Source organism: Aspergillus pseudodeflectus (assembly GCF_044049435.1).
Source record: "Aspergillus pseudodeflectus strain CBS 756.74 chromosome Unknown BJX68scaffold_34, whole genome shotgun sequence".
Lineage (NCBI taxonomy): Eukaryota > Fungi > Ascomycota > Eurotiomycetes > Eurotiales > Aspergillaceae > Aspergillus > Aspergillus pseudodeflectus.
In genome coordinates, this window is record NW_027263810.1 from 49,111 (window position 1) to 70,882 (window position 21,772).

At 53.2% G+C, this 21,772-nt stretch overlaps 8 protein-coding genes across 8 annotated transcripts; 4 read left to right on the forward strand and 4 right to left on the reverse strand.

The window, feature by feature from the left end:
- Positions 1-5,070: 5,070 nt before the first annotated feature.
- On the forward strand, positions 5,071-8,740 carry BJX68DRAFT_277182 (putative plasma membrane H(+)ATPase). The gene is made up of 4 exons (XM_071048277.1): positions 5,071-5,807; positions 5,855-6,078; positions 6,124-6,792; positions 6,836-8,740. Exons 1-4 carry the CDS (start codon positions 5,297-5,299, stop codon positions 8,543-8,545), a joined length of 3,114 nt encoding a protein of 1,037 aa, XP_070896900.1. The 5' UTR covers positions 5,071-5,296; the 3' UTR covers positions 8,546-8,740.
- Positions 8,741-9,221: 481 nt separating this feature from the next.
- On the forward strand, positions 9,222-10,924 carry BJX68DRAFT_268834 (glycoside hydrolase family 18 protein; the record flags this gene model as incomplete). Its single annotated transcript, XM_071046194.1, has 5 exons — positions 9,222-9,330; positions 9,395-9,457; positions 9,517-9,530; positions 9,605-9,732; positions 9,838-10,924. The coding sequence occupies 5 exons, from the start codon at positions 9,222-9,224 to the stop codon at positions 10,922-10,924; spliced, it is 1,401 nt and encodes a 466-aa protein (XP_070896901.1).
- A 479-nt stretch (positions 10,925-11,403) lies between these two features.
- Positions 11,404-12,730, forward strand: BJX68DRAFT_277187 (NAD(P)/FAD-dependent oxidoreductase; the record flags this gene model as incomplete). Its single annotated transcript, XM_071048278.1, has 3 exons — positions 11,404-11,629; positions 11,695-12,513; positions 12,600-12,730. The coding sequence occupies 3 exons, from the start codon at positions 11,404-11,406 to the stop codon at positions 12,728-12,730; spliced, it is 1,176 nt and encodes a 391-aa protein (XP_070896902.1).
- A 279-nt stretch (positions 12,731-13,009) lies between these two features.
- On the reverse strand, positions 13,010-14,470 carry BJX68DRAFT_277190 (uncharacterized protein). The gene is made up of 2 exons (XM_071048279.1): positions 14,331-14,470; positions 13,010-14,224 (listed from the first exon to the last, which is right to left on the reverse strand). Exons 1-2 carry the CDS (start codon positions 14,368-14,370, stop codon positions 13,293-13,295), a joined length of 972 nt encoding a protein of 323 aa, XP_070896903.1. The 5' UTR covers positions 14,371-14,470; the 3' UTR covers positions 13,010-13,292.
- A 1-nt stretch (position 14,471) lies between these two features.
- Positions 14,472-15,843, reverse strand: BJX68DRAFT_128365 (PQ-loop repeat-containing protein). Its single transcript, XM_071036245.1, has 4 exons — positions 15,586-15,843; positions 15,405-15,524; positions 15,145-15,360; positions 14,472-15,100 (listed from the first exon to the last, which is right to left on the reverse strand). Exons 1-4 carry the CDS (start codon positions 15,627-15,629, stop codon positions 14,680-14,682), a joined length of 801 nt encoding a protein of 266 aa, XP_070896904.1. The 5' UTR covers positions 15,630-15,843; the 3' UTR covers positions 14,472-14,679.
- Positions 15,844-16,034: 191 nt separating this feature from the next.
- Positions 16,035-19,243, reverse strand: BJX68DRAFT_128379 (glucan 1,3-alpha-glucosidase ROT2). Its single transcript, XM_071036246.1, has 3 exons — positions 19,023-19,243; positions 18,207-18,954; positions 16,035-18,158 (listed from the first exon to the last, which is right to left on the reverse strand). The coding sequence occupies exons 1-3, from the start codon at positions 19,099-19,101 to the stop codon at positions 16,133-16,135; spliced, it is 2,853 nt and encodes a 950-aa protein (XP_070896905.1). The 5' UTR covers positions 19,102-19,243; the 3' UTR covers positions 16,035-16,132.
- A 188-nt stretch (positions 19,244-19,431) lies between these two features.
- Positions 19,432-20,496, forward strand: BJX68DRAFT_241304 (nucleoside-diphosphate kinase). Its single transcript, XM_071040817.1, has 6 exons — positions 19,432-19,562; positions 19,676-19,706; positions 19,803-19,846; positions 19,900-20,003; positions 20,058-20,123; positions 20,174-20,496. The coding sequence occupies exons 1-6, from the start codon at positions 19,546-19,548 to the stop codon at positions 20,371-20,373; spliced, it is 462 nt and encodes a 153-aa protein (XP_070896906.1). The 5' UTR covers positions 19,432-19,545; the 3' UTR covers positions 20,374-20,496.
- Positions 20,474-21,628, reverse strand: BJX68DRAFT_128432 (uncharacterized protein). The gene has a single exon (XM_071036247.1). The coding sequence runs from the start codon at positions 21,194-21,196 to the stop codon at positions 20,573-20,575; it is 624 nt and encodes a 207-aa protein (XP_070896907.1). The 5' UTR covers positions 21,197-21,628; the 3' UTR covers positions 20,474-20,572.
- Positions 21,629-21,772: the final 144 nt, after the last annotated feature.

Below are 21,772 nucleotides of genomic sequence, written 5' to 3' on the forward strand. Positions count from 1 at the left end.
CAGGAACAACGAAGGAGCCACTTTATATACCTTCCATAGTCCCCTCCCTCTGTCTGTCCTCTACTGCGCATAAACGAACCTTTGCCCGGACTCGATCCTACCGCCGGCGCATTACAACCGTCAGCATTATATTCGTTAAGAGATGGCCACGAACTCACCTATGTACCCTAGCCACTGGGCAACTTACCCTGCCGGAAAAGCCTCAGCATGGCGACGCGGCGGGGTTCACAAACCAAACAACTGTGCGCTGAGAAGAACCGGTGCAGATCAACCCACCGGCCAACCAGACTTTGGCCGCGTGGTTGGTCACCCAAATGGAAAGACCAACTGAGCAAAACGAGGGAAGCCCATGGCGCGGTCTCGGTAATACGGAACCTAAAGTCCAATCCACAAGGGAAACTGGTGGCGCTCTCTCCGTACCGACGAATAAGCTGGGATTTATGCTCGTCTTTTGCTCAACCGTGTAAACATTTCGAGGGGCCGGGCCTGGCGGGCAGGGTCACTGTCTACTAAGCAAACGCATCGTATAAGATATCCATTCAACAGCTTTCGTCTCCCTTTTCTCTCCATGGGTGGCCCCCTCGTCTGTACTTGGCTTATGGGTTTCTACTCACCAGTCTACAACCCTCCCGTGCAAGGTTTGCTCTTTGATCTCACCGAATTCTCATCTTTTTCGACATCCCAGGACAATATATCAGGGAGTGATGGAGCCGTACCAATGGTACCTGTCGTACTCGCACTGAACGACCTCCTTTCAACAGCTTTGGCTAGTGCCACGGCCGTCTTCCACAAAAGGACAGGGAGCTCGCAGCTAAATCTACTCTGGTTGCTGTGAAAAGTCCTGCAGGCGACTCAGCAGCACTGAACCTGCGGGAGTCTAATAATAGCCCAGACTTTCCGCGGACTTTCTGCAGACTTTCCGTAGACTTTCCGCCACGAGCTGGCCATACGCCGCCTCTGAAACCTTCGTGGTACCCAAGCAAGAGTAGCTCGACACAAGATCTTCAATGCAACTACCAAAGGGCGTCGTTTTACGAGAGGTATCGGTACGTTCATGAGCTGACCAGCTCTATTCGTATGACCTGCTAATATTCGTTGCTCTACTTGGTCGTCACATAAATATCACGAATGGAGTGACCCAAGCTAGTCTCCTAAATCGGCCATATCGAGTACTTCACTTCGTTCGAGATAATAGAATGACGGCAATGGCGACCGGAAGAAAGGAGGAGGCGCATACCAATCGGAGAATATTGGAGGATGATGGTGAGTATGTTTCAAGCGGAAAAGTTATGCGGAGGGCATATGATGGTGATGATGATAGCAATGATGGAGTGAGCAGCGGTCTCTTATCCCTAAGCTGTCTCGATCCCGGATATGTTGATTGGCAATCCGGCCCTGCATGCCTGTATCTGCATAACTAGAGCTAGACGTATCGAGTTAACTATGCGCGGCTATACACAACCCGGCATAAGTCGCAAGATCAGGAGACCCACGACGAAGGCTTGCGAAATGGGAACCAGGCCTGACGGTGATTCTGCACTCTGCTAAGTTGTGCTACAATGATCAGTGGCCTGACATAGTTTAAGAAACGAGTTAAGTGTGCTGAAGCTGGGACTGTGAAAAGACCGAGCTCGGTGCGCGGCTTCTTCCTAGCGAGCGCGTTTGTACAGCATGGCACAGCCGATGGCTCGTGGGTATGCTGCTTTTATGCAGTCCCGCTGTGGTACTGCCCAGTACCTCACCCCCAACACCACGCTTGGCTACGTGTGTTTATCCTGAACATCATTGGTAGCTCTCGTCGTTCGTACTCATCCCAATCAAGCTCTCGGGTTTCCCATCCATCCATTCGAATCCATACACATAGTGCGGACGCTATGGTAGACAAGGTACTGCGGACAGTGATGACATCCGCATTAAGCGACTCTCTATCAAGCCAACTATGGAACACCTTGTTCCAACTGAGGAAGAGGGCCGGGATATGAGAGTTATCAATGACCAACTGGCTCAGGTTATAACCCAGCCTCCCACATTTAGAAAACGATCCCAAAGATGCTTCAGTGACAAGATGGGATACCTCCTCTATAACAAAATCGACTGGGATTTCTCTTTGCCCGGAACCAAGATGGTTCCTACAAATGGAGTGACAGTGTGCAAAGATCAAATATACCCGGATTCCGCGGCTAGAGGAAAAATGCATCTAGCCCCTAACCTTTTTGACATTACCGGGGGGAGTGCTAGAAAAGGCACGACCAGCCAGGGAACCAAATCGGGACCATGGCCAATTCACAAAAGACGATAGGTGGGCGCTAACCGATGCCTCTCGCAAACAAGTAATTAGCTCGGCGCTGGCAGGGACTCCCCTAACAGTACGTCCGGTCCCCATACTCTCTACCGAGAGCACTCGATGACTGACTTTACCTTGAAACATCCCAGTCAACCACCTACAGCAAATGGGTTTCACAAGAAGCTCGTCGGCCTTCCGCCAACTCGAGCAACAGGTTCTTGGCTGGCATCTGTCCAGCCTAGACTATATCTTCTTGCCCTCCCTCGAGATAGACAGGCTGTGAGCGAGGGTTGAGATAATCCCATTATCTGTTCCATTTCGGGTGACATACGTGGCACCTGGACGCATATCGCATTCCTTCCCAACGCATCTATCAAGGTGTCAGGTGCCAACAGGGACCAAGGCCCGATGAAACTCAGGGTCCGGTGACTGTTGATGGCCAAGATCCGGGGAAAGTAGTAAGCATAGTAGCTCAAGATCCCTCTAAACTATCTCCAGCAATGTGGCTGGACTCGTCATCGAGGTATTCCTTTTGGGCTACTATTCCTAACGACCTTTACCAGCTACTTGGTCTTTAACTTTCTCTGTGCGCCTGCACCGACATTTGGCGCCCTGCTCGCCGGGCGGTTCATCACGGGGATACTTGCCAGTGCCCTGTTCATGCGCCCTAATTATTTTGTGGCCTGGAGATGCCAGGTGGCTGTGCTAGATATATTAGGAAAGTATTATTGAATTCATACCTACTAATTTTGCTCGTCTCATGGTTCTGGCAAGCGTAGAGATCAGGCAATGAAGCTTGTAAATCCAGCATACTTTGATTCATTCATGTACTATAAAAACACCAGTATCCAGTTTCAATGAGGCATCGCCATAATTCCTGCTTACTATACACAGTATTCCTCCAATCCCTGGGGCAGTGTCATTCTTCAGTGGAATGTGAACCGAACCTAACTATTGTCATGTCAATTCGGCCCAATTACGCATGGTCAGGCTCCTCTCACATAACCACAAATGTCTTTATCGCGATATGAAATGCTAGCATTGCTACGGTGGTAGACTTGGAGCTAATTGTCTCGAACAGCCCAGTGAGTTGCTGCAGAACCCCCCGGGGCTCGTTTGAGTGTGCCACGCAACATCCGTCCCCAGTTGTATAGCGAGTCTGGGCTTCTGCGTTAAAAGACTTCGGGTACCGGGGGATCACAGACGGACAGTGCTTGCGTGGCCTGCTTCGCCCTGCCTGGGATCGGCTCGTGTGCTTTGTGCCACGGGGCAGCCAGGATGTCCAGTATGGAGAACCTATTCTCGCCAGCCCCTTAGAACTCAACAACCTCAATGAGCTGGCCGATGCTTGAAAACTAAGGGTCCGCGTCCTGGAAGGGGAGAATCCTCTTTCTGCAACGGGATAGTCCTCGAGACCGGCTGCTCCCCACCAGCGTGTCCCACCATCTTCACCAAACCAAGCCCTCCGTGGCCGACCACGGCAAGGACATCCCCATCCCATCCATCGCCCAGGGACAGTGCGACTACGAAGGCGAGCTGATCGGGCAGGACGCCAAGAATGTCTCTGAGAGCCAATCGTTGGACTACGTGGCTGGGTATACCGCGGGCAACGACGGGAGCGCACGCGACTAGCAAAGCGAGGTAGAAAAGGCCGGCCCTGTACCACGGTGGACATTCAGCAAGTCCTTTGGCAAGTGCGGACTAGCCTCTATTATGCGGGCAATACGCTTCTTATGCTCTGCAAGATTCAGGCTGCGGTGAGGGTAGATTCTTACTACCTAGCTCCTCCTTGGGAGGGAGGGGTGGCCTGGAGCTTGGAGCCGAGTAGTAGGGGGTCCGCGCATCCTCTTCCTAGCCTCGACCAACACCATCCAAACCTCGGTACGGAAATCTCTCTGCCGTTCCCTCATAAACTGTTTATAAAGAGATCTGGCCCCTTGTTTGTCTTGTAAGATTAACTGAATGTCCCAGGCTACCATCTTTGTATGTCTTGTCCATTTGGAGTGAGACGAGATGGGAACTATGTATCTTAGTCGCTCGTCGTCAATATATGGGTGGTTACTACATTTTTACCACCTAGCAGTGTATTGGGTGGCTAAAAATACTTTGCCAGACTGTTATTCTTCACCCAGGAAACTTGCTATTGCTGTTTGTGGTAGACTTGACGAGTGGTGGTGGTGACGGCATCAAAAGTCAAAATTCCAACCGCGAAACCTTTTCTTTGTCCACACACGCGCTTCCATCTTCCCAACAACTTCTCCCTCCGCTTTTCATCAGTAAACCTACATGGGCTTGATAACTATCATTATATATTGATGTAAGACTGATGAAAATAGATTAAGCGGCACGTTTGCGTTGTTCTGTGATGGTTCTGTTACGTCCAGCCCGTTCAACGTCGCATTCGATCTCACCATCGGAACCACCGGAAGAGTTCCACGAGCAACAATGGATCTATTCTCTTTCTGCAATGACAGTTCGGAGATCTCTATCCAGCTCTTTTACTCGTCTGGTTGTTCCTTGGGAAAGTCAATATGTTCCACGGTACTGGACCACTCCTGCATTCGGATAAGCTCATGAGCGTCTCACAAATGAATTAGCTTTCACAGCAACACCTGGCCCGGGCTTTCATCCACCGAATCAGGAAAATTGTTTCACACTTCCTCGTGGACGTGTCGGATATCGGCGTCTTATACGTCAAGACCTCCGAAAACACCAGTCATTGTGTCAACGTCAGACTGACCATGGACTCTTTGCCCTACACGCGAGTCGGCTTTGTCCTCGACGTCTTCGCGGCCGCGAACTCAATGCAAGTATCATACGCTCTCCCGGAAGTTTAGTCGACTCAACTACGTCACAGCCCGGATCGAAAGGGCCGAGATGAGGGATTCCGGCTCACCGGTCTGGTTTTCTCTCTCTTCATGAAGATACTTCCTGCCCGCGGCTATTCGGTGTTGACTCTCGAAAGCACAGGGAAGACATCAATTCTCCCGCAGAAAATCAGTATTCGCCAACATGTCCGAGCCCGCCGGCGCCTCTGGCGATTCCAAAAAGGCCCAAGGGGGAGCAGCTGCCGCACCGGGTGCCCCAGGACGAATCTCCTTCTCTGGTGAGCGAGGCGATACGGAACGCGGCGATAAGAGCGAGCGAGCAGGTGAGAGACGGGCCTCGAGACGTGTTTCTCGCGCGTCGACAAAGGAAGACTGGTCGAACCTCGACGAATACGGCAAGCTCGTCAAGTACATTTCCACGTACCGCGAACGGGGCGAGGAAGAAGGGGAGGAAAATGTGGAAGAGAAGCGAGTCTGGTATGCGCCGTGGAAGAAGCGCAAAGTTCGCCGCCAGGTCCAGGAGAAGGAGCCTGGCAAGTTCCCTGATGAGTGGCTTATCACGGACATCAGGCAGGGCTTGCCTAGCTCTGAGGTGCCTATCAGACGCCGACGGTCAGGGTGGAACGAGCTGGTTTCTGAGAAGGAGAATCCAATAGCGAAGATCTTGTCGTACTTCCGGGGACCAATTCTATATGGTATGTACTCTCAGTGCTACCTTTTTAGGCATGTCTAACGAGTATAGTCATGGAGCTTGCTGTTCTTCTCGCCGCGGGTTTGGAAGATTGGGTTGACTTTGGTGTCATCATCGGAATTCTATGCTTGAACGCCGCCGTTGGTTGGTATCAAGAGAAGCAAGCTGCCGACGTTGTTGCCAGTCTGAAAGGAGATATTGCAATGAAAGCGCACGTTGTTCGTGATGGGCAAGAACAGGAGATTCTGGCTCGAGAGCTTGTGCCTGGAGACGTGGTATGTCTGCCGCTCCCAATTCCATTTCCGTACTAAGAACATCAGATTATCGTTTCAGACGGTCAGGTCGTTCCGGCCGACGCCAAGGTCGTTTGCGACTACAAAGACCCCAACGGTTTCGAGGAGTACAAGTATTTGCTCGAGCATGGCGATCTCAGCAGCACCTCTGAATCCGACATTGAGGACGAAGGGGAAGCAGAAGGCAAAGAGAAAGAGACCGAGCGGAAAGTGCCAGCCAGAAAGCGGGGATATCCGATTCTAGCTTGCGATCACTCTGCAATCACAGGCGAATCGCTTGCCGTGGATCGATATATGGGCGGAATGATCTACTACACGACAGGCTGCAAGCGCGGCAAGGCCTATGCTATCGTCCAGACTACTGCAAAGTACTCGTTTGTCGGCCGCACGGCTAGTATGGTGCAGGCTGCACAAGGAGCAGGGCATTTTGAAAAGGTCATGGATAGCATTGGCTCATCCCTCTTGATCCTTGTTATGGCCTGGATCCTGGCTGCCTGGATTGGTGGTTTCTTCCGCCATCTTCCTATTGCCTCTCCGCGCCAGCAGACCCTCTTGCATTACACACTATCTTTGCTGATCATCGGTGTTCCTGTCGGTCTCCCTGTCGTTACGACAACTACAATGGCCGTTGGAGCAGCGTATCTGGCAAAGAAAAAGGCAATCGTGCAGAAGCTTACTGCAATCGAATCTCTTGCTGTACGTTCTGCCAGATTCAGGTTAACCAGTGCTGACTGTTCAGGGCGTTGATATCTTGTGTTCCGACAAAACCGGCACGCTGACCGCGAACAAACTGAGCATCCGCGATCCGTATGTGGCCGAAGGCGTCGACATCGACTGGCTCTTCGCTGTGGCTGCACTTGCGTCTTCGCATAATATTGACTCTCTCGATCCCATTGATAAGGTCACCATCCTTACACTCCGGGCCTATCCCCGTGCCCGCGAGATTCTCCGAAGAGGATGGGTAACCGAAAAATTCACCCCATTCGACCCCGTATCGAAACGGATCGTGTCAGTGGTCACTTGCGATGGTGTCCGGTACACATGCACAAAAGGCGCGCCAAAAGCGGTTCTCCAGCTCACCGAATGTTCCAAGGAAACAGCTGATCTCTACAAAGCTAAGGCACAAGAGTTTGCACACAGAGGCTTCCGGTCCTTGGGCGTTGCGGTCCAGCGAGAAGGAGAACCGTGGACGCTTCTGGGAATGCTGCCTATGTTTGATCCTCCACGCGAAGATACAGCGCACACGATCCGCGAGTCGCAGAACTTGGGAATCAGTGTGAAAATGCTTACAGGTGATGCACTAGCGATTGCAAAAGAGACATGCAAGATGCTTGCTTTGGGGACGAAAGTGTACAACTCTGACAAGCTGATTCATGGTGGCCTGAGCGGAGCAATGGCTCTTGACTTGGTCGAGAAGGCAGACGGCTTTGCAGAAGTCTTTCCGGAACATAAATATCAGGTCGTTCAGATGCTGCAGGAGCGAGGCCATCTCACTGCAATGACCGGTGATGGCGTGAACGATGCACCATCGTTGAAGAGGGCAGACTGTGGTATTGCAGTTGAAGGAGCTTCCGAAGCAGCGCAATCAGCCGCGGACATTGTCTTCTTGGAGCCCGGCTTGTCAACAATCATCGACTCGATTAAAATGGCACGACAGATTTTCCACCGAATGAAAGCATACATTCAGTATCGAATTGCCCTCTGCCTGCACCTGGAAATCTATCTCGTGACCTCAATGATCATCATCAACGAAAGCATCCGCGTCGAGCTTATCGTTTTCCTCGCACTCTTTGCCGACCTTGCAACTGTTGCAGTTGCCTACGACAATGCCTCATTTGAGCTCCGGCCAGTAGAATGGCAGCTCCCAAAGATCTGGTTCATTTCAGTTCTGCTAGGCATCCTCCTAGCCCTCGGCACCTGGGTCGTCCGCGGCTCAATGTTCCTGCCCAGCGGCGGCATTATCCAAAACTGGGGCTCGATCCAAGAAGTCCTGTTCCTCGAAGTCGCGCTGACAGAAAACTGGCTCATCTTTGTAACGCGTGGGATGGATACCTGGCCATCAATCCACCTCGTCACCGCAATTCTTGGCGTCGATATCCTCGCGACAATCTTCTGCCTCTTCGGCTGGTTCAGCAACGAGACCATGCCGACGAACCCGGCGACCTCGTTCGTCGAAACTACCAACGGCTGGACGGATATCGTGACTGTCGTCCGCGTGTGGGGTTTCTCTCTGGGCGTGGAGATTGTCATTGCGCTCGTCTACTTTATGCTGAACAAGTTCAAGTGGTTGGAGAATCTGGGTAGGGCGAAGAGGGACAAAGGAGATCTCAAGATTGAGAATTTGTTGGGCCACCTGTCGAGGCTTACGGTTGAGTATGATCAGCCTGGACAGCCGAGGGGCAAGTTCTTCCTTGCTGCGAGTAAGGAGGAGGAGGAGGAGGTTGAGTAGGTTAGCCATGATTACTCTTGGCGGGCACCTGTGTGAGGAGAAGAGCGGTGGTTTATGGTGTCTAAGTGGAAGAATACGTCTTTCTGTTTTTTGTCATGGTTTGAGATCGTGGATAGTAATACACTCCACGTTTCATAGTGATATCACTAGCTAATCAAATGGTTGCGTTTCTCACGTCCGCACTGGACGTCTATACCTGCTCGGCAGCACCCATTAGGGCTACTGACATCCTGCCCATCCCACTTCCTCCAGCTCTCTGGCCCTCGTTGCTGCCCGGAATGTTGACATTCCTCAGGGCCTCGATCCCGGTCTCCATCGCTATCCCAACCCAGTCCCCTCGCCGAGCCGGCGAGCCCCGACAACCGCTCAGGTACGCGGAATGCTGGAATGCCTTAGCAGGAATCCCACCACTCATGGTCCTACATCAAATTGCTCGAGATTCCATACACTCCATAACGGGATCTGACAGTCCCGGGCTTGCGTCCGGAATGCGTGATCAAAACATTTCGCTCTTTAGAAAAGGCACCCACCGTCGTCTTGATGTTGAGTCGATTCTTGTTTCTCTCGTCTCTTTCTCGCCCTTCGGTCTCGTCTCGGTCTCGATCCCGGTCTGAAGCTCTGTCGGATATAGGTAAGTTTGTTAAAAAAGGATCCGACAACGGAGCCGGAAAACAAAATGTCCTTCCTGAGACGTTCTCTCGGCCTCTTCGGCGCATTCGCCGCGCTGCAGGGTGTATACGGCGGCCTGGATCTAACCTCGAACTCGACGGTGACTGTTTACTGGGGTGAGTGCTGCCATACTATTTCTTTCTATACTCCTGTCGAGTATACGTTGATCCACCAAGATAGGCCAAAACTCCTTCCGCGGTACGGGGACCCTCGCACAGCAGCGGTTAGGGTATTATTGTGATGGTGAGCTCACACCCTTCCCAGGCATATAGACTAAAGAGAGGTGCTAATACGCGTTCTAGATCCAAACATTGATGTGCGTCTACCTTGTCAAGCCTGACTCACACTTTGTGCTATTGCTTGAGGAACTATAGGACTAACAAAGACCAGGTCATCATCCTCGCCTTCCTAATGACAATCAACGGCCCCGGCGGCGCCCCAGAGATCGATTTCGCAACATCGAGCGAGAAGTGCGTGACGTTTGCTGGGACAAATCTGAAGAATTGTCCTGAGATTGGGTGCGTCATCCATTCCGCTCTTCCATATACCCTACCCTATATATCCCGTCTACCATACCCATAACCAACCAGCCATTATAAATATACTAATCAAGGCTATCTCAGCACGGACATAACAACCTGCCAGTCAAAGAACAAAACAATCCTCCTCTCCATCGGCGGCGCAACCTACACCGAAGGCGGCTTCACCTCGCAAGCCGCCGCAGAATCAGGCGCCGACCTGCTGTGGGCAACATTTGGTCCTCCTGCGACAACAACAACCGGTCGAACAAGCGGAATAGCCAGCGCGGGCCGCGAACAAGCCGTGCAAGCGCTCCGCCCCTTCGGAACCGCCGTCCTCGACGGCTTCGATTTCGATTTCGAGGCCGCCGTCACGAATATGGCGCCGTTTGCCAAACGATTGAGGGCGCTGGCCGATGCTGATACAGTGAAGAGCCAGAGGAAGTACTTCTTGACTGCGGCGCCGCAATGCCCTTTCCCCGACGCCGCGGATAGGGATATCCTGAATACAGACGCGAGCGCGACGATCGATGCGGTCTGGGTGCAGTTTTACAATAACTACTGTGGCGTGAACTCGTACATTCCGGGAAGTGTGGGCAACTTCAACTTCGAGACCTGGGACAAGTGGGCTTTGACCGAAAGCAAGAACCCGGATGTCAAGGTGTACCTGGGGGTTCCTGCGAACACGGGGGCTGCGGGTACTGGGTACTTGCCTATTTCCTCATTGACGCCCGTGATTCAGTACTCGAAGAAGTTTGAGAGCTTTGGAGGGGTCATGATGTGGGATGTTAGTCAGGCGTATGGGAATCCGGGGTTTTTGAGTGGTATTAAGGGGGCGTTGCGTGGGACAAGCACGGTGCAGGGCCCGAAGCAGGGAGAAGAAGAGATTCCGGTTCTCGGGGTTGAGGATTCCTCTGCTTCTGGATCTGCTCGCCCTGCAGAGACGACGTCAACTCCAGTTCAAACTCAACCCGAATCCCAAGCCCAGCAACCCTCGGCATCCCCGTCAGTCACACAACAGCAGGGCACAACCTCGGGCACAGATGCAACTGCAAGCCCCGTGGCACCACAAGCGGGAGAGCTGCAGGAGAACCAAGATGAGTGGGGCGATCAGAGCGCCGATCTGCCCCTGTTGAATCTGCTTCCTTCGTTCATGGAGTCGGATGCCGATCTGCCCTGGATTGAGATTTGATCTGCAAGACATGCAGGATGATTTGATTTGTACTCATTTAATTCTCGATTCTATTTTCTTGTACTACTCCGTACGGATATGGGGCTCATATTCTTTATATATGTGTTTATAATATGTTTTTCGTGGGTTGGTGCTGATTTGTGGAGGAGAGAATAGGTTACGTTAGGGTTAGAGTTCAACATGCAACGGCGTGGACAAACTTTCCGCGATCGTGTAACTTGATTTTATGCAGAGGCAAAAGCCAGAACCGGCCATCGAGGTCATCCCGCATGAACTATTACGTTGATCACCGCCAGCTGCTTGTTCCCATGCCTCTCACCGTTCATCATCTCCCACTTCTGCAGCCGCCCAGCAAGGCCAAGCCGTACTTTCCAATCTGATCTGAGGACTATGGATACGTATAAAGCAGTCCACCGATCGCACTGCAATCGAGTCTCTGCTTTTGCTGACTATCCCAGCAGTTGCACAGAGTCGCCGCCATGATCCTCCCCAAGGTCTTCCTCCCCCTCTCTCTAGCCCTAACGGGTGCATTGTCCGCCACAGTCCCCAAGACGGACTTTGATGTCATTGTCGTCGGTGGTGGACCTGCAGGGCTGAGTGCCCTAAGTGGTCTGTCTCGTGTGCGTCGGACAGCTGCGCTCTTTGACTCGCACCAGTACCGTAATGATCCAACGCGGGAGATGCATGATGTTATTGGGAATGATGGTATCCTCCCTCCATGCCTCGTACACATCTACTCCAAACCCAGAAAGTCTAATTATAAAGAACAGGAACACCCCCGGCCCTCTTCCGCGCCGCCGCCCGATCTCAAATCTCCAACTACAGCACCGCAACCTTCATCGACAACGCCATAGCATCCATCACCCCGCTGGAAATCACTGACAGCGCCAACAACTACACGACCCTCTTCCGCGCAACAGACAGCACGGGCACAGCATATACCGCGCGCAAAGTCATCCTCGCAACAGGGCTTATCGACGTCCTCCCCTCAACCCCGGGCCTCGTCGAGGGCTTTGGCAAGGGCATCTTCTGGTGTCCCTGGTGCGACGGGTACGAGCACCGCGACCAGCCCTTTGGGATACTGGGGTCGCTGGATCATATTGTTTCGAGTTTGCTCGAGGTCGCGACGCTGAATACCGATATCATTGCGTTTGTCAACGGGACGTATACCGATGAGACCGTCGGTGTGTTGGAAACTCAGTACCCGGACTGGCGCGCACAGATCGCAGCGTATAACGTCCGCATTGAGAACCGGACCATCGCATCCTTCACCCGTCTGCAGGATGGCGGCGAGGTGCAAAACGAAGCGCACGATCAACAGCTCGATATCTTCCGTGTGGATTTCACTGAGGGCGAGCCCGTGATTCGGAATGCGTTCCTGACGAATTTCGGGACGGCGCAGCGCTCGTCTCTACCCTATGATCTGGACCTCGTCATGACGGACGACGGGAAGATCGACACGAGCAGTTACTCGGGGATGCGCACGAGTCTGGCGGGCGTCTTTGCAATCGGGGATTGTAATAGTGATGGGAGCACGAATGTGCCGCATGCGATGTTTAGTGGGAAGCGCGCGGCGGTTTTCGGGCATGGTAAGTTCTGACCTTTCCTTGCACTTTTCTGGCGTTCAACGTTGGATGTTTTTGAGAGAACTTTGCTAATACTGTGGTATGTATAGTCGAGCTTGCGCGCGAAGACATGGCTGCGAAGATCGCGAAGCGTTCTATCTCGGCACGGGCATTGCAGAAGGAGGCTGAGCGGGCGATCGGGGATGGGTTGGAGAGGATTTGGGAGGCGGTTAAGCCTTGAGCTATTATTGCACTCGGATATAATTAATGGACAAATAATTGAGCATAATTCAAGTTCATAGTGAGGATTTATGGACGCAGATTAATACTCAGACTGAGAAAAGCATAGCAACGAAGTTCCTGAAAACGAGATTAACTTTGGTGGATACATCTCGTATCAAGCTATACTTGTCCTCCTTCATGCTTCCACGAGGTAGGACTTGATACTGACTTTCACTTGGCTTTGCAGGGATGATTAATGTCCGCTGGGGATGAGGTGTTGGCCGCGATAACCAGCTCTGGCATAAAATAGAAGAGTATAAAGGGTGTGCAGATATACGTAGCCCTCCAGGAGCTTGGGCTGATGCCAAATCCTCGCGCTACTAGGTATGATATGTAAACGGAGATCGAGCGCCTGGTTCAGACCCCACGGCTCAGTGCGAGGCGGCTGCTATAGTATAGTACTCCATGTTTGGAACATTGCCTTTTTCTTACTCATTTCGAAGAGGCTGGACACTAGACAGTGCGCCAATGCGCCAGATATCCGTAGATCCTGCCCCATACAGGCATCGCCTATAAACCACTCACCTACTAATCCCCGTAACCCTCTTGACAGCCTCATCCCTATCAACACCCTCCCCAATAACCCCCGCTCCCTTCAAAACATCCACGACACCCCCAAGCACGTCCCCACTAACCCCCCTCGTCCCCTCGGAGAACCTCACATCCCGAATCCACTCGGCCCCATCCTCAGCAGAGTAATGGCAGCCGAACTCGCCAGTCCCGAGCATCTTAACCACACCCTCATGGTCACCCTGGAACGCCTTGATTCCCTCATCCAGCAACGCGAATAACTTGTCCAGCCGGTCATCAGACTCCGGGTTCGGGAAGGCAGAAGTCGACGCAACGACCATCCACGACGGCCACGGTGTGAAGATCTCCCCGATCTTCTTTAGCGGCGCAGCCTCACCCGTGAAGGAAGGTTTCGTCGTGAAGTGCTCCCACATGAAGAAATCCGCTTTGCCCTGCTCGGACGTTTGCCCCGCGCTCGTGCCCGTGACGCCCTCCTTCAACGACCCAAACGGTCCCAGGATAACCGGCTCCAACCCCCCACCGACGCCCTCCCACTTCTGCTCATCAGCAAGCACAAACGACATAACATGCGACCCGCTACCCAACCTCGAGACTCCAACCTTCCCACCGCGCAAATCATCCACACCCTTCAAGTCGCTGCGATCACGACCCGTCACAATCGCCCAGCGGAGCGGGGTGTCGACCCAATGACCCACGATCTTGTATCCGGCTTCGGATTCTGTGGTGGGCGCGGATTTGCCTGCTATCCCGGCGACCCAGCCTTCTGTGAGCCCGATTGCGAGGTCGATTTCGCCGGCGCGTAGCGAGGTGATCATGTGGCCGGTCCCGGAGGGGAAGGCGACTGGTTCGAGGGTGTAGGGGAAGGTGGGGGAGGTGTAGGTTAGGCTGCGGAGGGAGAGGTGGAGGGGGGCTAGGTAGTGTTCTGGTATTCTTTTGTTAGCTTTTGTCTTGGGAAGGGATTGAGAGGGGGTTAAGGTTGTTGGAGTGTTGCTATGGGACGGGTTGAGACGAGGGGAGGGGTGACTGACCTGGCACGTAGCCGATGCGGAGGGTTGGTTTCTCAGGCATGGTGGCGATAAGATCGAGGATTCAGATCAATTGATGGGTGTAGGGAGAGTCAAGTTCATCAGTGTATTATTGGTAGTAGGCGTGATTAATAGTACAGCTTCGTCGTCATCCATGATTTTCTGGTGGGGTCAAACCGCCGCGCGGGGCACTCCCACAGTCCACGCCGGCTCGGCACATGGGCTTGAAGCAACGCATATACTATATAAAGTCAAGTACTATAAGAAGTAGAAGAAATCTATCGCCAGCCGTCTACATGCTTCGCGCAATGCAATGCCATACCATCCATGCCAATTAGTATAGGTTAGTTCATCAAGTCATTCGGATATCCTTCTCCTCGAGCGGAATCTCCTTCTCCAGCCGTTCCTGCGCGCTTCCCGGCCGGAAACTCCCCTGGTTGTACATCCAGAACTGCACGCAGAGGTAGGCGTCGCAGACACACTGGAACATCGCACACAGCCGGAACGCCCAGGGAATGCCATCCTCGCTGGTGAAAAAGTAGCTCAGCTTCATCACGTCACCGAGGATCCAGGCTGCTGCGACGGACAGGCGGAAGCCCTTGCACGAGCGGGAGCGGTGGTTGGCGATGACCTGCGGCAGAGGGAGGATCGCTTCGACGGCGAGGCCGACGTATCCGAGGAGTTCAATGTAGAATGTACTGTTGGAGATCGGGGGAAGGCAGATGTGGATGAAGGCAAGGGCGCCGGTGAAGTAAGCCAGGAACATCCAATATCTACAACTGTCAGCACTGGCAGAAGGTTTGGAGGGTGAACGTACGGCTTCGCATTCTTCCACTGCCAGAAATCGTACGGCCTCGCGAATCCCCTGTCTCCATTCGCATCGCTGAAGGGGATATGTTCAACCCCGCTCTTGTGTCCCGGAGCCGGTCGGTTGTCCAAGGCAACTTTCAACAGCACGAGCTGAACTCCGATCATGATAACGGCTTGCGCCAGGAGCGCGACGGAGTAGTAGTCGCCGAACCAGTAAAAGACCCTGCGATGTCAGCATTGGCCGGGCGCCTTGACCGAGCGGCTCACTTTAGAATCGACGCAATGAGCATAATCAGCGGAATATCGAGCGAGAATCCGGCCGAGCTCCTGCTCCGGTGTATACTGAGGATTTGGTCCGTGTACGAGGTCAAGGGGGACGTGACGAGGCTATTCCGGGACGATGTCAGCACGGTTTGCGATGTAGTTATTTATCGCAGGAGGCACGCACAAGATTGGAGCTCCATATTCGAGGAGCTGTGACACGATATACATCGCGTTGGTGTCGGTCAAGTCGTGAATCAAGAGTAAGCGCGGTTCGACTGGTCGTGAGGCTCAGGGGACGTCGGCGGCGACGGAGGACGGAGACGGGATCGAAGCTGAAGGCGCGGGACCAAACGGATCGGAGAAACAACAAGATCAGAGACAAAACCAGCGATTGTGATCTTGTCTCGAGCTCAACTCCTGAAAGTAAGACGTAAGAAGTAATCGTCCGCAAACGTGCTGGCGAGCGTGAGCTGCTTTCTTTTTTGCGCGCCGCTGAGTCAGCCGCTGACCCAGCGTTGATCCCCACCAAAAACAAGCCTTTCATTGGCCTCACTTGCCCCGATTCGTGCTGCAATCGGCCGCTAGCGTGCGCTAATCTCGATAGGCTTGGTTCCTGCAAAAAAAGGGTCAAAGGTCGTGTGAGGAGCTCAACCTTATATTCGTTCTCTCATTGACAGGTAACATGCAAGATGCATCTATCTATAATCTACCCAATCGTCCAAGAGGCTACATTAAAATTCGATCCGCCAGGCCTTGGAGATGCCCACATTCGGGTTCTTCACCACCGCGTACGGAGCTTTGCCGACATCATGAGCGTGGTACTCTAGCGACGCCGATGTCGATGCCTTGGCCCCGTCCTCAATCACGGTCACCGTAGTCCTGTCTTGCCACTCCTTTGGAGCGTCGATAACAACAACCCTTTCAACGCGGACGCTGGCAATGGTCTTGAGGTACGCGGATGTTTGAGAGCCGTGAGTCGCAATGTCCTCAGATACTAGCGAAGAGCCGTCAAAGTGGAAGCGTCGGTGGAGGTATCCTCCGCGCTGGTAGTCAAAGGTTTCGCCGTCGTCAACATACAGCGTGCCCTCGGCCTGTCCATTCTTGTCGAGGACAACAACCAGAGTATACGGGTCGTGCTTCATCAGACTGCTGCTACGGCGGGGTCGGTCCTTTCGGGGAATGACGTGTCCACCCTGCATGAGGACAGGCACCTTCTCCATTGGAGCGGGAACAGAGTGTCTCTTTCCAGCTCCTTGGTAGACGGTATAGTCGTAATAGTCAAAGTACTTTTCGTCGTCGGCAATATAAATGTCGGCAGTCGTTGCTTCCTCCGAGACAACTGGTTTCGCAAGGATACCAGTGGATCCAAGGTAGAGCTGGTCGTCAATGTCGAAACCGGCGGCATCAGTGGGGTGCACGTAGAACTGAGGTCTCACAATTGGAGTCCCATTCACCGAGGCTTCGTGGAAGGCAGTGTACCAGGCAGGTAGCAGCTGGTAACGCATGCGGATTGCCTCTGTAATGATAGATCGGAACGGCTCCTGGATCAGGTACGGCTCTCGGCGACGAGTATCGATATGGGCGTGGGCACGGAAGAATGGATACCAAATGCCGGTTTGGTACCACCGGGTCAGCAGCTCCTTGCTCGGGTTATGGAAGAAGCCGCCAACGTCAGCACCAGCGAATGGGTAGCCAGAGATACCGTTGTTAAGGACCATGGGAAGAGACGCCGCCAGATGCTCCCAGGTAGCCTGATTGTCTCCGGTCCACATGGCAGACGTGCGCTGAGCACCAGCAAAAAAGGACCGGGTCAGGACGAACGGCCTGCGAACCTCACCCTTCTTGCGCTCCAGCAGCGCCTGGTACGTGGCATTGACAAAGGTAATGCCGTTAACGTTGTGAATGTCACGATGCTCCCAGTTACCGTGGTGCAGGTTGTCCTTCGGCATGGTGGTTTCCGGTCCGTTGAAGACCGAAGGCTCGTTCATATCGTTCCAGATAAAGACATTCGGGAGGGTTCCCTTGAATCTGTCATATTTAAAGAGGCTAATCCACCACTTGATGGCTGCGGGGTTGAAGCAGTCAATCCAGTTGGAAGAGCCCGGCCAGCACCAACCCTCGTAGATGTTTCCGTCCTTGTTCTTCACAGCCAAGTCTTTGCTCTTTAGCTCTTTGGAAATGTCAAACTTGTCTTGGTTCTTGATGTGCGGGTCAATGATAACCACCAGCTTGCGCTCAGACTCGTCCAACTGCTCCTCCATGCCAATTGGGTTAGGGAAGGTCAGAGGGTCCCAAGTAAAGTACTTGCGGTCGTCGAGGTACTCGATGTCCAGCCAAATGACATCGTACGGGATCTGATACTTGTCGAAATTACGGTCGACCTCCTTGACGTCCTCATCAGTGACATAGTTCCAGCGGCACTGGTGGTAAGCGATCGCAAACTGCTGGGGCAGTTGAGTGTATCCGGTGAGCTCGCCATACTTTTTGCTGATGTCGCTAGGTGACGGCCCCAAGAAGACAAACACATCAAGCTGGCCAGCCTCGGAAAACCAATGGGTCTGAGTCTCGGTCTTTGACTTGACAATGTCGATCCATGTTTCCGCAGCGTTAAGCCAGAACACACCAACAGTCGAGTCCTCGCGGTGCGCTTGCATCAGGGGAATCGAGCCGTACAGAGTCATGGGACTGTTGAGTTCGTATTCGAACACGTCTGCGTTGTACAGACGGTAAGGCTCCTCGTGGTTACCATTGCCTCCTCTGAATATTGTCAGTTGAGTCACGTCATATTACAAGAAAGCGGCTTACCGTGTTCCCCGTAGCGACATGGAATCCGCGTGCTCTGGAATACCAAACACATGGTTGTAGCCAGAGAAGGTAATGTCCAATCCCACACTCTCAGGCCCTCTAGGCTTTGTGTCCGTGTTTCCGCCGAAGGTCTCTTCCCACCATGTGCTCTCATCTTCCTGGACACCGAGAACTTCCTGCTCACCTTCCACAGCCTCCACCTTGCGCCTCCAGTGCTCCATGTTGAGGTATCCCTTGTTGTTCAGCTGCACATGAGTCTGTCCATCTCTTTGGAATTCCACTGAGAAAGGCGCGTGACGAATAACAGCTTGGTAGGCGTTATCAGGTCCATACAGAACCGTGGTAAAGCCATCCTGAGCTTCGGTGCTAAGCGTAGCCGATTTGCTGAGGTCCGTCCCACCAACAATGACCCACGACTCCGCATCGTTATACCGTTCTTTGCGTGCTTGGCTTCCGTGTCGGATCTCAATGTCTCCGGTCATGCGCTTCGCTTCATCGACAGTAACTCGCGCGACTCCGGATTCGAGGAAGGAGATAAGGATAGGCAGCTTCACTTTTTGGTCGTGGGAGACGGTCTTCAGGATGGTTCCTGTCAATTGGCCGTTTTCGAAATGAAGATCGGTAGCGTCGAGCTCGTACGGCGAGCTAAAGGAGGAGCCCTTTGCGGAGACATCATCGGCGAGCGCTCTGTTGCGCTTACAGAAACCAGATTGAGCGCATTTTTTGAAGTTTTCGTGTTTCACGGTAGCTAGAGCGAATGTGTCAGATATTCAATTCTAGCTTCATCCAATACTAAGGTGCCTCAAGCAAACGCACCTCCAGGTATGATGAAACATCCAAACAGTACTGCTAGAGTAAATAGCAGGGTCCAGCTGGACAGCCGGCTCCGTGCCATCTTGGTTGAGGCAATATGTGCAATCAGAGATGCTCAACCTCCGACGGTAACAATTGTAATAAGGTGTCCTGACCGCATCTACCAGAGCTGGGTCAACACCGTTGTGAAAAGCAGTTTGTCACTCAGTTGGAGTCCTTCCAGGCTGGCCTCATCAACTGCGGGCGGAGCTCCCAGTCAGGCTAGACTGTTCTCGGCGACTGGGGTTAGACACCTCATCATTCAGGCCACAGTGAGCTTGACTCCTGACCACTCAGGCCGCAAGGCGCTCAGGCATGCACCACCACAGCCCCTCTTGAGACTCCTCGACTTTGCGCGGCCCCACACTGGCGTTTAGAAGTGGAATAAGAGGAAGATTTTCCCAGCTCAACGCCAGCTTCCGCTTCTTCCCTTCTTTCTTTATCGCATCCATTACTTCCTGTCTTCGATCTCTCTAATACCTTCAAAATGTCTAACGAGCAGACGTAAGTTTATTCCCATCACTCTTCACCATACAATTCCACCCCCGGCTCCCTTATTCACCGGATTTCTGGATGTTGTTTTACCCCTCATCGCTGGCCAAGCTAACTCACCGTAGTTTCATCGCCATCAAGCCCGACGGTGTCCAGGTACGCATTGAGCAGTCATGTATACTCACCAATTGAACACATCAATTGCACTGAACTGCATCCCGAATGACGACCATCGACTGACGATCTATACAGCGTGGACTCGTTGGCCCCATCATCTCTCGCTTCGAGAACCGTGGGTGAGTACCATATGATTCCAAATCAGGCCGACAGCAGAACTAACGTATACCAGCTTCAAGCTCGCTGCCATGAAGCTCACCTCCCCTCCCCGTGCTCTCCTCGAGCAGCACTACGCCGACCTCAAGGAGAAGCCCTTCTTCCCTGGTCTCGTCACCTGTAAGTCTGACGCGCAAAACTTTTCGCTATAGCGATTGTGCTTACACTAGTTAGACATGCTCAGCGGCCCCATCGTCGCCATGGTCTGGGAGGGCCGTGATGCCGTCAAGACCGGCCGCAGTAAGTTGCCCACACATTCGTCGTACGTTCCCATAATTAACATACAACAGCCATCCTCGGTGCCACCAACCCCCTTGCCTCCGCCCCCGGCACCATCCGTGGTGACTTCGCCATCGATGTCGGCCGCAACGTCTGCCACGGCTCCGACAGCGTCGAGAACGCCAAGAAGGAGATTGCCCTCTGGTTCACCCCCGAGGAGGTCCAGAACTACAAGCTCAACGCTTTCGGCTGGATCTACGAGAAGGAATAGATTCGCTCATAGCTTGACTCCTAGGCATCTGCGTTCTTTGCTGTGCATGTAGAGGACCAGAGACGGGACGGTGCGATGAGATATAGAATTTATACACTCGAATAAAAACTTTCAGGAACAGCGCTCTATGGCCTATATACAGTCTATGTGTATCATGTAGATCGGTAGTCCGGCGTTCGTGTAAAACCATCTGGTCTATTCACCTCCGAAACAAACGCCTGACGCCGCTCCCAACCGGCGCAATTACAACCCTCGCAAACCACGGCGTCGCCCAAACGCTCCCCATAATCCTAACGGGTAACAAGGCCTTCGTGACCGCATACGCAGTCGCAAACTCCAACACCAGCCGCACGCCCTTCTTCTCCCCCGTACCCTCCTCCACAGCTCCCTCCGTAGTTGCTAAACCCCCCGCAACATCCTCAACCTCAACATCCTCCCCAACCCACCCCTTCTTCCTCAACCACCTCGTAAATCGCCTCGTCCCCTCCTCAAACCCACTATACGTCGAGAAATCCGGCAACCAGTTCCCGTAGTGGAACGCCGCGACGAGTCCGAACAGTGGCACGACAGCCGTGATTTCGTGCAGAATCAGGAAGGATGTTATGTGTGTTGCTGGGGCGCCGAGGAGGGGCGTGGTGTAGGCACGCAGGAAGGAGGGGAGACGGTCGTTGAAGCGGCGGAGGCGCGATTGAATTTTGGCGTCTTTGGGAGCAGTTGCGGGAGAAGGATTTGGTGGTGTTGTGAGGTTTCGGCGGGAGGACTTGAAGTAAGGGATGCGCGCGCGCAATTGGCGCGGGATTGTCAGTGCCGCTTTTGTGGGCATTTTAAAGGTGAATCTTTTCGAATTCGCGCAGTCAAATACTGTGTTTGTTTGTGAGGCAGAGAAAGGAGCTCAGTGTTGATATCTTCAAGAGGATCGGCCTTCTTCAGCTCCGCTAGCTCGAGCTTGATGATGGGGCGCCTTCGGAGTGTTCGTGTTCTGTTTGGAGAGTTTGCAACGGATGCTACTCCATCAACTCACGTTACTCAACCGATAAGCCCGGCCTATAGAGGAGCCTTAAGGAGGGAGGATCGCGAGTCTGAGGTGGTGCCGGTCTGACATTCGGCAGCGCTCGTCAGCGATAGACGGCATGTCGGCTGTGCGGAGGAGACTCGGAGGCAGCGGGACAGGGAGGAACCGACCAATGTCAAATTCATTCGCCGGAACAGATGCCGCGATATGAGCAGAGTGTGGGCGACTGGCGGGAAAGCTTGAAAAAAAGGTTCCAAGCTTTAAGAAACGAAAGCCTCCACGAGGTCAACCCATTTGAGAAAAAAGCAAAAAAACCGAGTGCAGTGTGGTTCGAACACGCCTCCGAGAACAGGAGCGGAAAACCCACCAAGTCCGCCCCTCAAAGTC